Genomic DNA, 17,696 nt, shown 5'->3' with positions numbered 1-17,696 from the left:
TTAGTCTATTCGTGCTGTCACAGAATTCTCCAAGAGCTGCCACATAAAGCTGGAGTCTGCTCAACTAGTTAGCGACCAGGAAAAGCAAGTATGAAAGTTACCGGGTGGGCAAGAAAGGCCCAGACACATCCAGCCTTACACTCCTAATCATTCCAGCTTCTCTGCAGAACTGACAGAGAAAAAGGCACCTTTGCAGGCAGTCTGCACCTGGACAGACAGCCTCACCAAACCGACTCCTGGAGAAGGCTCCTTTCTCCCTTGCCCTAGAAGGATCTGGTGATGACTTAGGCTAAGCAAGTAGGCATAAAGATGGATTTTCACATGGGAGAAGGCTCTTGGCTTGTTAATACTTCTAGCAGAGTGACAAACTCCTCTATTGGGAAAATAAAACTTCACGCAGTAGTGGAAAATTCATAACCTGTCTCCCAAGAAGTTACAATGGACACTGTATATTCACACGTCAGTGGAGCAGCTAAACGTTACCAACCTCAGGGTGTTAAACAGAAAATCCCTCTGCCACTCACACCTTCCCAGTGACCAGTTCTTAATGGAAGCACTAGTGACAGACATCTGCAGAGAATGCTTTACCTTTATTTGGCATCAGAATAAAAAGTCCTGAAGACTTAAAATATTCCCTTAGGTTCCTGCTGGCACTTCCTACCCTTTTTAGCTGTCATATGAAAATAAAAATTGAGAAGCATCAAAACAGAGTGAAATACTTCACCTGAGAACAATACATAACCCTAGGTCCTCGCAGTACGGTGGCTGCCTGCAGAATTTGCTGCTGCTATAGCAAAATGTTTCACAGGTTCTTTGACACACTCCTCAAATAAGATCCTATGAAAGGAGGAAGACAAATTCTTCTTCAGACCCCGTATCTTTTTTTTTTCTGTACCATTTTAACTTCTCCTCACCCTTTCTAAAGGGTCCAGGGAACCCTTCTGGCCATCACAGGGGCTCCTCCTGATTCTGTGTTTCTGCCATCTGGCCAGACGCCTGGCACTCTCTTCTGCAACACCAGCCCAGTTCGGTAGGTCAAGCTTGTTTCAAGAGATAGGAACTTGTGCTTGACTAATGTCCTTGCATGAATTGGCACACCTTAGGAAAAGAAAAAAAAATCCAGATTGAGCTATATTATTGCCTGTCGTCTTCTTACTATTTTCTGTACTGACATCTGAATGTTACCCAGGGCTGATTCAGGATTGAATCCCAAATCCGGGTCGAAAAATTGAGTCGCATAGGTCCAACACTAAACCTCATGGCATCCTCTTACACCGATTGATTTCCAAATTCACAAACGTTCTTTTTCAGAACTCTTCAATCAATCACTTCTTAATTGATCTTTTATTTTATTGATATTATGTTTATTTTTTTTAAGAGGAAGTTTATTCTGGTCCTTTATCACTGTGGGAACAAGACCTGCCAATGGTAGAGCAAAATGACCCAAGAACCTCTTCAGATTTCAGCAGAAATACCAAGAGGCAAAGCACTGCTCCTCCAGCAATTTAACCAACTCAGGGTTAGAAGCATGGTCCAAGCAGACACTGCAGGGAAATCTTGAGAACTACTCAAAAATTTATTCAGAGCTATAGAGTTAAAGAGGCTTTTAGACACAGTGTGTAATCTTGTCAGAGCCGATTAGATCAAAACAAAAGTGATGGGAAGTCTTCCCTGTCAATGTGCAAAAAGCTCTCGTTAGTGCTTTATTATTCACTAGGCTTGCACCTCCATTCTCGGCGACTTTGTCACCGCAAAGCATTAATTATTAATGTTAAGCCACACTTTTTTTTTTTACAGTAGGGAGAAAGAAGGCATCTTTAACAGAGGCAATTTTCAATTGCATTAAATGGACACTCAGGTTCTTTGACAAGCTGGAGCTGCCTCCCTGCTCCAGGGCAGCACTTTGCTTTCCCAACAGCCAGCGCCCAATGGCAGGATTTCCTTGCCACTGGCCCAGTTCCACGGAGGGCATACGAAAACCACCGAGAGGCTCTTCTGGGACAGCCTGCCCTGGTACGGTGCAGGGCTGGGGTGCAGTGGTCCAGCCAGGCAGCCTAAGCCCAGAGAAGACATGAGCATGGAGTGCAACCACAATCACGCCTGGCTTGCCCACAGCATGGGCACACGCTTCCCTCCTCTGCCGCCAGCCTGCCAAAGCCTGTGCCCAAATCTGGGCTGGTGTCCAAACAGCTCAGGCATGAGGCAAGGTTTGGTTCCAATGCAACCTCAGGCTTAAAATATCATGTAGATCTACCCTTGGGTTCCTCCCCACCGGCTGCTCAGATATCACCTTCTCTCACTCCCCGACTGCTCCAAACATTTCCTCTAGTTAAGACACCAGAGATGATGATAAAGCTGGACAAGGCCTCCAGGGATTAAATTATTAACAGATGACACAGAGAGGATTCCAAATCTCTGATATTTATCCTCATGGTTATTACGTTTCTATAAAAAGCCCATGGATCGCATACATACATCTTACACATGTGTGCTCAACAAGGAAGAGTCGGGCCTCTCACAGCACTTTGGCTGATATCGCTGCCGTTTCACAGGCACTGGGGATGGAATGCATATATTGTTGCTCTTTGTTCTGTCTTCGCCAAATAGTCAGTTACGATTTAGCTAGGAACTAACCAACGCACACAGACACACAAATATATGTGTCTGTGTGCCATAAAGGGAAGCCAAACAGGACTTTTCTTTCAGTTTGTTTCAGTTTATTACCCTGCCCCTCAGGACCTCTAACGTATTTTTAGAAAGTATTGAATTCAAGCAAAGAACACAGGAGAAAAGCAGGTCTGTGTGATTTCGCCATCCCACGACTACCATGGTGGCATTTGACAGCATCTCTGTGTTTAAAAGTTGGGTTTTGGATAATCTTTTCCTTTTAAGGTTTATAACGTGATGATTTTAAATCACTCGGATGCACACATCCATCTTATTTTATTCACAGGGTACTGGTGAGGTTTTGATTTTTTTGTTTTGGGGTGGAAAGAAAGGGATAAAGAGTTTGGTCTGTTTTTTCTTTCTTCGTTTGAAGCTATATGTAGGTAGTTAATAATTTTTTAACCATGGAATCCATTCTTCAGAAAGCAGGAAATTATTTTTCCATTGCCTCCATTCAGCAAGAAGGCTAAATATTTTCACTGAAACAGAATGGATGCAGTACTGGATTAGATCAGTACAGGGCCTGCCTGTTACATGTCTGCAGAGGTAGGCAATGAAGACCAAAGGGTAAGGTTCTGATCCAAAAAGGGTTGAACCTTGTGAATTTTCAAGCAGGTCCTCGAAGGAGACATGGAAGAAGAAGGTTAAAATACTGCTGGTGAAAAGGAAAGACTGGGATAAGAAAGAACAAAGAAGGAAAATCAGGCTGGAGGAAGTGAAGATGGAAGGATAACCCAGAGAACATATATCATCACCAATTACAACACGATTACAAAATAGCACTCCAGCTCTGCAAAGATTTATGCTTGGGGACTAGAGCCTGTGAAGACAGCCAGGCTGAACTGCCTCATCTACTACCATCATGAACCTGGAAGTCTCTGTTCTGTTCCACAGAGGACCCGCTGTCTCCTTCAGCACAAAGTGTTAGGTCTCCCCAGCATCTGCCAAAAGGGCAGTGAATCGTTCACCCACCGTTCAGCTGTGCCTCTGGAAGCTCCTTCTGCAACATTTCTGCTAGAAAGCGAGCAGACACTACTGAACATCCATCAATGAGTAGCAAGTCCAAGCACAACTGGTCAGAATCAAGATGTACAGAGAAGGAAATGAAGGCACTGGGCTAAATTTCCAACTGAGGCACCAAATTGGACTTCAGGAAATTACTCCGCAAGGCCTTGGGTAAATCAGATAACCTTTCCAGCTCTCTGAACATGCCTGAACACAGTTTTTTTATCAATCTGACTGTAAAGAAATCAACAGAGCTAAATTAATGATCCCTTATCACACCTGCAGCTGTACAGATTGCATTTTAAAGCATTTTTAGTCTGATAGCTTGTTTTGTTTCAAAACAGAAATGAACGATCTGCTTCAATCGCTCTGATTTTGTTTGCACTGATTTGATGAAGTCAGTGTAAAATCCAACAGTAGACCAAATTTTAGGCAGAATAAAACTCCCTTCCCATCACATAAACATAGAAAATACAGCTGGACAAGACCACAAGAGCTCGTCTAAAATATCCTCCCTGCCCCAAAATGGAATCAATTCCACCTAAACCATTCCCTCACAGCTCACATACCCAATCTACTAAACTGTGTGCAGTTACAGCCACGCACCCTCTCTCGGTCGTGCAGTTACAGCGCCCACCAAAACAAAGCCTCAGTCTCTGCTGGAATTCTGCTGCTATTAATACTTCAATTCCCCTAACAGAGCTTATTTTTTAAAAATTACATACGATGTAATGGCTCTGATTTTGTAAGTCATCAAAGAACAACTTTGCTTTTGATAATCTCTATTTCAAGAAATGCTATAATTTCTCTTTAAACAGGATTTGTTTTCCACATATTCTGTTACTGGTTTGGAATCTCAAAATGTATTTTAGCTCCTTGGGGAAAAGCTCTGGCTATCCATCTCTTAACTACTAATCTGTTTCTTCTATTAAAACATCTCTCCTCCCTCAAACTTGTCAGCTATACTGATGAGTCATCAATGGATTTTTTTCTTTTTTTTCTTTTTTTTTTTTTTGAAACAACTACAGTAGGCTAAAATCAAGCAAGACGCCTACTGAAGAATTCAATTAACTTCTGGCTTGTTTGGTAATAAATAGTGCAGTATTGTATTCTGCCACTCTTGATTCTTGTTCTAGTGTCTGGAGATTGCCCAGATGTTTCGTCCTCCGGTTTTTTTTTTGCTGCGGAAGGCTTTTGCCTCCAGGCTGTGCAGTGCTAGCCTCTGCTCTCCTGACTCTAGTTAATCTACATGGCTGTCAGAGCTGTCACATGAATGGTGAATCATGGCCTCTCGCTGCAATCACTTCAACCCCTGGGGAAGTGCTCGGAGCAGACAGCTGCACAAACCCCCACCCAAGCAAAGTTTCTCCTGGATGAGGATTTTACAAATCAACTTTGAAATAATCGCAAAGCCTGACTGACAGGCCCCTGGTTTTTAAATAACAGAAATTTGTCAAAAACAAATTGGTTGTCTTTCAAACAGACACCCTGTTTGAGTCTTTTTCCCTTCTCTTTCCTTTGCTGACTTTCCTATTTCCAGACAACTGGATCCATTTTCTTCTAAACAAACTTGAATTACAAAGGAATGTTGTTCTGCTATACTTAATAGATTTGCACATTTTTCCCTTTCTTCTTTAGTCTTTCCCAGTATAACATATAATCCTTTGCACCTGCAAAAGCTCCACAGACTGCTGACTGCCAAGAATCCACCACGTGACCCTGCTTCCACGACCAGAGATCCTGTGTTTAAAGAGAAAGGAAAATAAAAAGTTATTAAATGTTTGAATCTATCTGATCCCCATGTGACTTAACTCCGAGGATGGGAACTTAAATGAAAAGCTATTTTTGTGGCATTTTTCAGTGATGTAATAAGTGATTTTTCCCAAGGAACTTGTGTACTTGAACGAGCAGATGGAGTGAGAAAGATGTCTGGAACTGAGGAGGGCTTGAAGCAAATTGCTTTCAGGGATTTCATATGTATGTATTTAAGCCTGTGACCATGCAACTTTGCAAGTATTTTGTGAATTTATTTTCTTTTTGGCAGATAAAACAGTGGAGAGCAAAACAAAAACTGGGGGGGGGGGGGGGAAGCGGCATGCAAGAACCAGTATCAGTTCAGCCCAGATGTACCAAACACTCCCATTTAAAATGAACAGTCCCCAGCACAGCAAGATAGAAGTCCTGTTTGCCCCTGCTACATTTCTTAAACCCACCCTTCCCCTTGCACTCCCAAAAAAGCCCCATCATTAAGAAATTACTCTTATCACTCCCATTATATCCCAAAACAGGTGTGTCTCTGTTTTTCACTTGGCGTCATTAGGGACCACACACCCTTCTCCTCTCCAGTGCTCCCACACACCATGCTCCAATCCATTTAACTCACAGCATCATTTAAACATGCACGTTTAAAAACACCAACAAGAACGGTGCCTTCTAAAAAACACGTATCAAGAATCACGTCAAACAGTTTGATGAGTCAGATCGGTATCAGCAACAAAGGCCAATGAGTGCCGGGATGGTTTTTATTATGCCAGCTACGGTCACTTTGTTCTCTCCTCCTCCACCCTGCTCCACCACCCCTTTCCCATCTCCTGAAATGCTTAACACTGGAAGTTCTCTGGAGGAGAAGTTTCTGGTTTATGATGCAAGGACCAGTGCAGAGCAAAAAGGGATGGAATCCATGGCCCTTCTGAGGCCTACCGCAGAGAAATCAGTAATTTTATTTTATAGCTGTGGCACTATCTCATTCTTTTTAAAGCCATGTTACTTCTAGACTATAAAATTTTCTTGAAAGTAACCCAATAGCTGTGCTAGGCTGAGATACTGCTCTTGGGCTCCCGGTCTGCAGTACAGCCACTTTCCACCAGGGCACAAGAACTCGTTTCCCTCATTTGCTGACTCTTCATTTAACACACTGTCCTTGTGACTCACTTCTTCCAACTTGGCTGCTGGTTACATTTCAGCTGAATGTTTTAAAAATCAAACTGTTCAAGCAACAATGGCCAGCCACAATGTAGTTTGGTATCCTGCCATAGCTAAATAGCTGCAGCTCTGCTGTACGAAAGCACTAAAGGTATTTCAGTCCCTTTAATGCTAGCCATTCTTTTCCTGGTGCTTTCAGTATGGGCTTCTATTCTGCTGTCACCCACAGCAGAAACTGATTTTTGTCTTCTAAATAAATAAATAGGGATTCATAATTCTTCAAACCCATAAGATGCTTTTCCTGAGTAACTTACACTCTTTGGACACATAGTTTTCTTGCGAGTCGGTCCTGCTGGATGAGGGACACACACCCCCAAAGACAAAGGGTGCTACGCTCCAAAGCATCTAGGTATTGTCAAAGCATAAATCCCACCTTCAATAGCCATTTTCAAAACACTTCAGGTGCTTAAGAAATCTCAAATTGAAAGTCAGGGTTTAGAAATTCAACTGCTGGAGCCACGTGATAAAACAATAATTACTGTATTTTTTAATTAAATGTTCCCCAAATGTGTATACATCTACAACTAAACCCGAGAACTCAGAACAGTAACTTCTGTCATGCAAAAAGCACTATGGAAGATCTGCTGGAGGACTATGAGGAAAACCAGCACTTTAATAGAGACATTCATGGCTTTGCCAGAAGCCCAGCCAATTCTCAGTCATGCTGGGGGTTTTATGATAATGGCATTGTCCAAAGAAGTAGGAAAAGGTCATTCTTATTTGTTGGCATGTAGCTCAGAAATCTAGTTGCTGATAGAGCCTGGCTTCCCAGTACAGTTCTGCACACAGAGCCTTTGCCAAGCAAGGCAAACAGCAATGAATTCCCATCCGTTATGCCTGCAAATTGACAACAGGTATTTGCAACAGTCATGCAATACGGAAAATTGTTTAGAAGGGTGGAGCCAGGAACAGTTCAATTAAATTAGGGAAAAGGAGAATTGAGGCTGGAGAACAGGAAGAAAATTCCCCAACAGTGAGGTCTACTGAACAGCAGAGCCAGCCTCCCCAGGGAGGAGAGGAAAGCCCTCTCCTTTGAGTCATTTAAAAATAGACCAGAGAAGGCACTCAAGACTGTACTGTGGGGAATAATCCTGCGTTGGCAAGGGCAGGATGAGATGACTTCATGCATTTCTTTCCATCTCTGATTTCGGTGATTCACCCAGAGCTCCAAACCTGAACGTGCAAAAGGGGCGCGAGGACGTGATCCCAGAGGAAGCCGAGAGAGGCAAGTGTTACAGGGCCAAGAGGACCAGCAGGACTCCGGTCCAAATTCTTTCTAACCACACTCACGCTGCAGGCCAAGCTGATGTGCTGAAGGTCACACATGTTTTTTCTCATAGCCCACAGACCCACTAATTGACAGGGCTTTGTGGTACATTGGGCTTGTTAAGTTCTTCAAAAACACCCACCTTAGTACGGCACCAAGCATGGTTTTAATACTACTCACAAAGGGAAAAGCACAGAAGCTCTTAGAGGCTTGTAGATACAGGTAATAACAACATCACTGTAAAACTGGGGCTGCATTCTTGAAATTCTGGGTTTGTACACATACCCCCAAAACATCAACTTTGGACAGAATCGCTGGTTATTTGCAGTGATACAGTGCCTAGATCATGCTCCGCCATCCTAGATGCTGCACCAATTCAGAAAAGCCTTCCCTCAGTCACTTCTAGACAGGGGGATAACAGCGAAAGCTCAGGTCATGCAGAAGACTGGTGTCAGAGGCAGGCTCAGAGCCCATGGGCCACTGCTCGCTGCTTGGGGCCTCCAAACAGGGCAGAAGTGCCTGCGTAACGCCTGCAGAAGCCCTGCAATTACACTGCTTTTCCTACACATGCTCTTTCAATATAAAACATAAACTGGGAATTATGAGCAACACAACTGCAACAATTGGATGAGCCTGGTTTCCCCACTACTGCCACCAAATGGCTCCTACCTGCTTACAGTGTGCTCCTCCTGCAGAAGGCAGCAGGAGATAATGAGACTTTTCCAGGGCAATACCCATTCCCACTAGTATTCACAGCCTAGGAAAGCAAAATGACAAGGAGCACATTACATGAAAGCGGGCCGCCATGCCAAGCCTGTGTCATGTGTATTCTATTAAGCTGAAGGCTGAATAGAAGACTTTGTTTTCCACTTCAAAGGACCCCATCCCAATCTCTCACTCTTCCCTTATGAATAACAAATTGGAAATAAATCTTCTGGCTGAAGCGCATGGAAACTCGTACAGTTGGGGCCCTCTGCAGCTTTCCAGCTCAATCACATGCTAATTTTTTTTGTAAACACTTTTATGTGATATATATGTAAATCTCGCTGTGCATTGCCGCACCGTGTAAAGCAATACAGCGGGTGTGTCCTTAAGGGATGGGACACAGTGGGAAGCCTGAATGCAGATTTCTAATTATTCACAGGGATAATGTTCGCAGAGAAGGGTCAAGTTTTATATGTGGGCAGAACCTTACTTTTCTTTCTAGCAATCCCATTTCGTACTGTCCCATAGGCCAGTGTCCTCTGCTTCTCACCACAAACGTTATTTAGCTCTTTTGATACTGAGAATACAAGGACACCCCATTTTGCTGGGCAGAAGGCACATTGGAAAAGTCACTCTTAGGATATACCAAGGCCTTTCAATCTAAAAAACAAAGAAAGAAAGAAAAGATTACCACAGCCTTTAAATACAGGGGGGAAGTATATGGTGCCCACAAATGTGGGCTCCTCACGTGTTGAGGACACCTGGCCTCTGGATGGCCAATAACCTTTGACTAGTTCACACAACTCCTTACCCGTGTGTGCCTGTCACCTTTGCCTTACGTTTGTGGTAAAAGTTTGGGGTAGAGATCATCTGTCAGCTTTGTGCTCCCAACGCAGTTGGGTCTTGCTTTATATTCAGGACACCTAAGCTATGGTGATCCTAGGAAAGTGCAACACTCGCATCTTTCTCAAACCTGATGACCAGACCAACACCCCAAATGCTGCAGGAAGCATCGCAGAGAATGAGACATCCCTGCCTTGGCCTTGCTACTCTTCAGGCACTAAGAGGCAAGCAGACCTCATGGCATACACTAAACTTGAGGCCTGCAGCTGAGTAAATATTACAATTCACTCCAAAGATAAGCATCTGTAGTATTTCTACGTACCCCTCTGTTCAAGGCAGTGTTCAACTTCATGATAACAGAGGGGAGAAAAATCTCTCTGAATTAATCACATAGATTTGTGTGCATGTGCAGTCCTACAGACTGAGGAAAGAAAAGCAATTTTCATGCTTGCCTTTGCTACTAGGTATTTTACTTGCAACGTGGCATTCTGCACGGCTGATCCTTACAGATGCATGGCACATTAGCTACAGGAGAAGCAAAAAATTCATAAGCTGATTGCAGTTTCTATACATAAAGTCAAAAAGCATAGAGCCAAACGTCCTCCCCAGTGAATTTTTATGTGCATATGTGCAGCATATGTGCAGTACATATGTATATTATCTTGCTGGAAACATGCAAGCCCAAACATGGGAAAAATTCAATGATCTAAGTTCACTGTTGACTTAAACGTTGAGAGTCCATTCACACTAATGGAGCTGTGCTCACTTATGCCAGTACTGAATTTGGCCCTAGAATTAAACCCACCCAAATCCTAGATAAATTGAGAGAAAGAGAACAAAAGTTGGCCTACATGCAACAGCATATTTTTCATGTTAAAAGCATTTCATTCCCTTTTTCTCCCCATATAATACTGCATTGATGTCTGTGACCCATTTGGATGTAAATCAAAATGGATGTGCTCAAAGCCTGGTTAAAGAAAATGTCTTTGAAACAGTGTTCCCATGGCAAGGCAGAACATAATATGCCAGCTACACTCAGTTTCCATGGCACAAAGGGCCATATATGTGTCTGGTGAGGAAAATGCACTTCTGAAAAATCACTTTGAAGTTAGGACAGCTTTCCTTAAGCATCTGCACTACTACTACCTGCTAATAAATCTGTGCTTCATGCAGGCTTGTGTGAATAAATTACATGGAAGAATTACATGAGTCTTTTAAGGTTCTTCAGCAAGAAGCAAGTGTCCGAATCAAACAGTGAGCCCTTCACATTGATTACTTCTCTATTCTACCAAACATCCCCAGACATCATTGGCAAGCTCAGCGACTTCTAGAGAACTGCTTGTGGTCTAGGCATAACCAAGAGCACCACAATCTGGCTCTGTATCTACAGACTCTTGAGTCTGTTTTACTTCTGCCGTTTTAAATGCTGCATTGATGATCCAAGACCATCTGACTTTCTCAAACGTGTCTGCAGTGCTGTAAGTAAGGATTGCATTTGTTTCTTTCTCTTTGGTGCAGATGGCATATAGCATTCCTTCGACTGTGCTTCAAGACTGTGTGAATGACACTTATTGTGACACTAATAAAGCGAGGGCTGTTTGCTGAACAGCTGTTGGGTACATTGTTCTTTTGTGAGAAAAATGCAGCCGTTATGCTAATGGCATGCACATGCCGCATTGGCCGCAAGTTACATCACACCTCGAAACACCACCGTGGAAATCTGTTTCCCCGATACAGCACCTAAGCAAATGGCAGACACGTTAGCGTTATTTAACGATTAGGACTTAATCCCTAAATCAACCCGATCATTATTCAAAGAGGGAGCTAGGTATGGTAGAACACTTATTACACTGCCTGCAAGGAAATGGGTTTAAAGCCGGGCCTGGGTTTCATTTACTCTTGACTTATATGCAGCTGAGCACAGCAGAAAAGAAATACTAGACTGCTTCTCCAGGAAAAAAGGGAAGCTGTCACCTACCTATAGAGCAGGGAAAGCCATTTTAGGCCCAGTTTGGCTACATTCCTCTATCTTCTACCTACCCTGTTAAACAGCAACAGATTTGATTGTAAATTTTAGGAGGGAAATAGCATGTGATTTATTGTTTCAATGGTGGAGTTATAAACACGTATTACTGCTGAGAATCCCAGCTGCCTGGGCAGAAGCATTCTGTAAACTTTTCATTCTTATTAACTTTAAAAATCAGGTGCAATGAGCTCCAACCAAGATTAGAGTCCTCGCCCTCCTCGGAAACCCACCGAGCAGTCTTTGCACAGCATGCTTCAAGGTATATCTCAAAGGTATATCTGCACTGACAACTAGAAGCAAGGCTGAGCCCTCCCTCGAACCAGACTTGTTCACACCCTATACTGCCTATACCAGCCCCCAGAACTTGAGGTCTTCTGGAGGCGGGAACCAGCAGAACCAAGCAAACAAGTACATGTGCCAATGCCTTCGTGTAGATCTACAGTCCAGTCCAGCAACAGATTTCGCAAGCTCTGCTCCTCTCAACACAAGTGCCTTGTGCCTGGGGTGGCCGCTGAACCTGGACAGAAAACAAGGGACCTAAGGAAGTGCAAACCCAATCCCAAGCCTGCTCTCTATCGTGTGGGCAGAAACCAGTTCAGGGACAACATGGGGAACTTCTGTTCTGACCCAACCAACCTTCTGCTATTGCTCAGCCTCACAGGGGAACGGCTGGACTCTCCCCATTCTCTTTACTGTGATGCCCCGCTTATTGCACAGGGTGGAAGTGTGCCTATGCATACTTCTGAAACCATTCTCTTCTCCTGAAGCTACCAAAGCATTCCTCTGCTTGTTCAGCATCTTATACCACTATCACATGCCACCATAGTCATTACAAAATCCCACAAAAGAGACCTGCCCATGTACCTCAGCTCCCCGCCTCTAGGTGTTGCCTCTGAAGGTCCAACCAAATCTCCCTCTTTGTAAAACACCTGTTAATTTGTGAGACTTACAGATTTGAGAAATTATCTTATTGCTAAAGCCAGTGACAAAAAAAACACGTGAGATCACTATAGCTGCAGAAAGTCTAAGAGCTTTAGGTTTTGCCCAGCACCAAGACCAAGAGGGAAATCCTGGCCCCACTGAGTGCCAGAGGAGCCAGAACATCACCTTGAGCATGGTCAGTCCAAGATTTTTATCTTTCCTTGCAGGTCCTGGGCCAGCAGAGCAGCACAGTCTGTGCCAGCCCTCCCAGAGAGGCTGTGTGTACAAAAGCAGGACTCGCTGGCACACACAGTCTGCAGGGCAAAATCTGCCTGACCCTGACGTTATATAGTCTTAGCAACGTCCAAGTGTCTCATCTCAGAACCGGACGTGTCTAATGAAAAAGTCAAAAGGTTCCCAGGATAGTAGGTTTGTTTTCCCTCCTTAAAAAAACAACCAAACAAAAAACCCCTTATTTTTCAAGTCTACTCATTTGAGACCTATGTCCTCCTGTCCTGCCTGTTCCTTCCCTCCTCACTGGCTACCAGAGCCTTTTCTCCAGACATACAATACATTTGGTCTATAAAGAGAGCATTCTCCATGTACAGCTGTGTTGGAGTAACTCTCAGAGGCTCTGAAGCGCAGCCAACATGCAGAAATATAAAACCCAAGAGGACTCAGTCTTGTTTTACCTGAGACGGGTTTATCTTACACACAGCACTGTTCTCTGAGGGAGCTGACCATTTCCACTCACGCAAATAAGAAGCGGGCATTTTTGACAAGATGTTTCTGGACTCAAACCTAACCAGAGGCTCTTGATTTTGTGGGGTTTTTTTAAACTCCATTTTGTTGGAAAAAAACAGATGCCCTGTATTTCTGCAATATCCCACAACAGAAATTAAAGTCTTTTTTCTTAGTTAGGTCTCAAAGAGAAAAATTATGGATTAAAACGCAACATGAAACAAATGATAAATTATTTATGTGCTGTTGGTAGGTACTCGGATATGATGATTAGAAGTGCTGAATAAAATGCCTGAACAGAGCAGAACAGAAGATCACACAGAAGGGATGAACTCCACAGTGCTGCAGTCATCTGAGTGGAGACTCACACCCCTGGCAGCAGGGTGAAAGCAAGGGAGCTGCGCCAGACTCCCTGTAACCCACCACAATTTCATGCCAAATACACAGACCCTGTAATTTGAAATTCCCACAATGAAACACACACATACAGTATTTCCAAAGCAAGTTACAGAGGCACCCTGGAAATTCCAGGGCAGCATACAAGGGGACTGTATCTTACAACGTTATTCCAAAACTTGAACTAATATGGAAAGCAGTGTGCTCGGCTGGCATTTGGGAAGCACACCACAACTATGTTCTGCTGCATTTCTTCATGGCCAGCTGGCTTTGAGATGGGATCAGAAGCATTAGCCCCACCTAAAAGAACCTAAACCTGATCAAACTGCCACAGTGGTAAGCAGCCATGGTGCTCTCTGAGGGCTGGTGTAGCAGAGAGTGAATGAAATTTGAAATGCCCCTTCTTTTCCTGAACTCTGAGAAGACTTCAAATTGTTTTAGCTGTAAGGCTTGGGCTATAAAGACAGAGAAGCACTACACTAACTCACCCTAGTAGAGAATTACAGTGTCTGTCCTGAAGTCTGATACATCATAGCACAGCTTCTTTCTCCCCTTTGGTTTGTATCAATAATCTGTGCCTAAATCAAAATATGGAAAAATGAAAAATTGTGAAGGGAAAGGACATTCAGCATGCAATATAGCAGTGGATGCTACCTACATCAAAAAAAAAAAAAGGACTTTTTTATTGAAATCACCATTTCTTTACTGTGTTTCTTGAGTCACTGTGATCTAAGAAATTAGTCTATTGACTGTTTCTAAATTGTGTGTTCACCTGTGTCACTGGCAGCAAAGCCAGTATTTGAAGCCGTATCTATTCCTTGCTAATTACTGCAATACCCCCTTTTCCAGCACACACAGTGTAAGTAACCTTATAGTTCAGTAATCTATACAACGCTCTCTCTTCTTCTTCTAACTTAGTCTGGTGCATGATATGCAAGTTTACTCTCACATAGGACAGCTGGTCTACATTCACAGACAGAAGAAAACTCTGCATGTAAACTATGTGGCTAAAGCCTGCTGGAAGCATAAAGAATAACCATAGCAGCTTGGAGCAAAGCAGATAGAGAAAATGGGATATAGAAACACTGATACGCTGCCTACAACAAGCCTTTATTAGGGTTCTTTAAGTTTAACACCCTACTGCTGGCTGCAGCCAGCACATACGTGAAGGAAAAGGAAACTCTTCTTCCATGTGCGTTGCTAGCTGTCCTTTACAGTGGAGAGATATTTTTTCTCATTTTTATGGTGATTAGCTTGTTCGGGGAATTATAAGACTGAGTCTATCATCCATCAGCTTATGTAACTTTCTACTAATGGTTTTAAAAATGACACAGCCACAGCACTTGTTCTGTTCTCCTTTGTGAGATGATCCACACACATCATACACAACTGCTCCCACGTATACTTTCTCAAGTAATACCATTAACACAGTGCAGAATAGTCCCTCAGACATTATCTAACCAACAGCTTCAGTAAATTCTTCTGTGTTCAGGCTGCGCGCCATTTGTCTCTTGTCCTCTGCACTCCTACCTCTTCTTAATTACTGTCTCTTCACGCACCCGTGAGAAGCCCTAGCCTGAATCGTACTCCTATTGATGCTACTGGCCACATCCAGCCTGTTGATGGGACCATAATGTTTTTTTCTCCTTTGTTGTACTGTCAGGGCAATTGTTTTAAGAGCTTCATTCAGAAAAACAAAATGTATTCTGCTTTCACTGCCTGGCTTTGATGTGACAAACCTTGAGCGCTCTCCCTGTGCCGAGCCAAAGTGACTGGAGCCTGCAAGACTGATTTTTGCCATTTTCTACTCTTGGTTCCACAGTCAGAAGACTATATTGCAACTGGTCCGTGGAACAAACTAACCCAGTTTTGTTTCTCTTCAGATCTGCACTGACCTCTTTAGATTAAACATGAGGTCTCATCCTAAGTGACTCACTCCTGTAGCTAGCTAAATTCAAACTGTCTTCTTTAAAGCCTCTAATCTAAACAATAAATTTCATTGTCACAGCTACGTGGACATTAGTTAAAACAACTTTACATTCTGAAAACAGCTACACGATGTTGCTGTTTTATGTGGTTTTGGCAAGAACACTGCACTTTTTCTCTTTCAGTACTGCCACCTCTTGCTCCCAAACACGGCTGCTGCACTAACAATTAGCAGGTCAGGCCAGTATCGCTGCCGAAGAGTTTACAGAAAGCCATTCCAAGACACTGGCAGGGAAACAGATTCCTAATAAGGCAGCCAAAGCTACGCTGTGCAATGGGACGATACCCAGACACCGCATCAGACCAAGCCCATGAAGTTCCTACGGAATCCTCTGCAAAACACAGCTCAGTTCTGTGAAAGCTCTTGATGTATTTCATGCTCCTCCTGCCTGTGGACTCCCCTTTATATTTGATTCCCTGAAGCCTCTAGATGCAAACTGTGGGCTCGTCCCTCCAGAACAACCCAAGCTACTGACACACAGCGAGAGGACAAGCTATTGTCCCAACCAAGCATACAAGAACCAAGGAGAACATAAGCCCTCCTCCCTCAATAGAAGGAGCAAGGGGCAAGGAAGATCATCACCAGTTCCCATCCTTCCCAGTACCTCTGCCCAGTTTGGGTCTCAGTGCCGAGCTTTCTCAGAAGTCCAGCACCCTTAACAAGAAGAAAATTACTCTCTCTCCAGCTGCTCTCTTATAAATACTATATTTTGCTACAATGCTTTTAATGAACTGCAATAATTTTCTGTGCTTCCAAGCCAGGATATCAAAGCACCTGAAAAACCCTGACTTTCCTTCATCTTTTGCAGTGAGTTAAAGGAAAAAACAGAGGGACAGAGAAATTACATGACTTTGAATCCAGCTCTGTGCTCAAAAATCTAAACCCTGACTCTGTCCATGATAAACACAGCAACCAGCTGGTGGGAGAACAGCACCATCATTCTGAAAGACTGCGCTATTAAAATATCATCCAATTGACACCTTCTTTAAATGACCTTTGAAATAGCATACTTGCAGCCAATCAAAATAGCTTGTCAGCGATGCACTGAGAGTCTCTCCCTGGCTACAAACCCAGGCTCAATCAGTTTTCTCTGTATCATTTGCAACTGCCTGTTACCTTGAAGAGTGAAACGCTAAAAAAATTAAAATAAAATACAAAAAGAACCACAACACAAGATGGTTCCCACTCTAATCAGTAAAAATAGCTAGGGTAGCAGATAAGATTTCTGGCATGCTGGGGAGTAAAATTTAGACTGCATGCCACATATCAGTGGTTAGATGTTCTCTGTTATTTTTCAGATACTCAGGCAAATGATGTTCACATGCACAGGTAGGTTGGTACATACTTAGTGATTCTTGGCTGTGCCCATAATTGTGATAATCAAGTTAGATAAGTTACCATGGAAAGCCTTTGCAAAATGTATAACTTATATTTCTATCATTAAAGAGGACTTACCTTTAAGGACTCCCAGAGGGGAAATTGTACTAGAGAGAAAGGAATCTGGAGAGATGGGAAAAGAAAAAACAACAACAACATAATGTTACAAAAGCAAATTAGGCTGACATGTTCCTCGACTGGCTAAATTAGGAACAGTTATTGTTCACTCAGTGAACTGCAGCTTATTACATTTACAAATCTTTAAGGACACTTTATGCACGCTGCCATTAAATGACTGGTTTCACTAAAGCAGTTTTACTTTGTTTATCACATTCCCTGCTGAGAGGTTAATGTATTGTTACCAGGGTGGCCCAGTAGAGCAATAAGCACTATGATCTAGTACAGGGACATTCTTGGTTTGATGCTCAGCCAAGAAAGCCATAAGGATGGCTCAAAAAGCACGCTCCTAAGACCAGGAACACAGCCCGGCAAAAAAACATCTTCAGCAATACACACCCTCACAAATGCTGAGCTGAAAACAGTTGTGCTTCAACCAGGGCTTTGCAGTTCGGGCATAAGCTGCAGAGAGAAACTTTTCTGAACATCTCCCAGTGATCTCACATTAACAAGCTCCCTAGTGAATTAAAAGCAGATTGTGAAGAGCTACCACAACCCAACCAAAACCCAAGGGAGATGCTTGGTGGTTCCCTTCTCATCACCTACAACAAGAGGTTCTTCTGTTCAGCAACAGTCTGTATCTCTACCTAGGTTATTCCTGC

The 17,696-nt window shown here is 43.2% G+C and overlaps 1 protein-coding gene across 1 annotated transcript in view; it reads right to left on the bottom strand.

Annotated features, from left to right (window-relative positions):
- The window catches only part of SLC25A26 (solute carrier family 25 (S-adenosylmethionine carrier), member 26), a gene marked incomplete at its 5' end in the record, with an annotated part of 86,917 nt that overhangs the window by 9,408 nt on the left and 59,813 nt on the right, over positions 1–17,696 (bottom strand). The window contains 2 exons of the mRNA XM_009329848.1: positions 5,343–5,412; positions 16,996–17,040. Of these exons, the coding sequence (XP_009328123.1) occupies positions 5,343–5,412; positions 16,996–17,040 (115 nt within the window). The remainder of the gene's footprint in view (positions 1–5,342; positions 5,413–16,995; positions 17,041–17,696) is intronic.

The sequence above is a fragment of the Pygoscelis adeliae genome, unplaced genomic scaffold (assembly GCF_000699105.1).
Source record: "Pygoscelis adeliae isolate BGI_AS28 unplaced genomic scaffold, ASM69910v1 Scaffold67, whole genome shotgun sequence".
In the NCBI taxonomy this organism is placed as follows: Eukaryota; Metazoa; Chordata; class Aves; order Sphenisciformes; family Spheniscidae; genus Pygoscelis; species Pygoscelis adeliae.
Note: the sequence above shows the minus strand (reverse complement) of the source record. Positions and strands in the feature narration are given on the sequence as shown.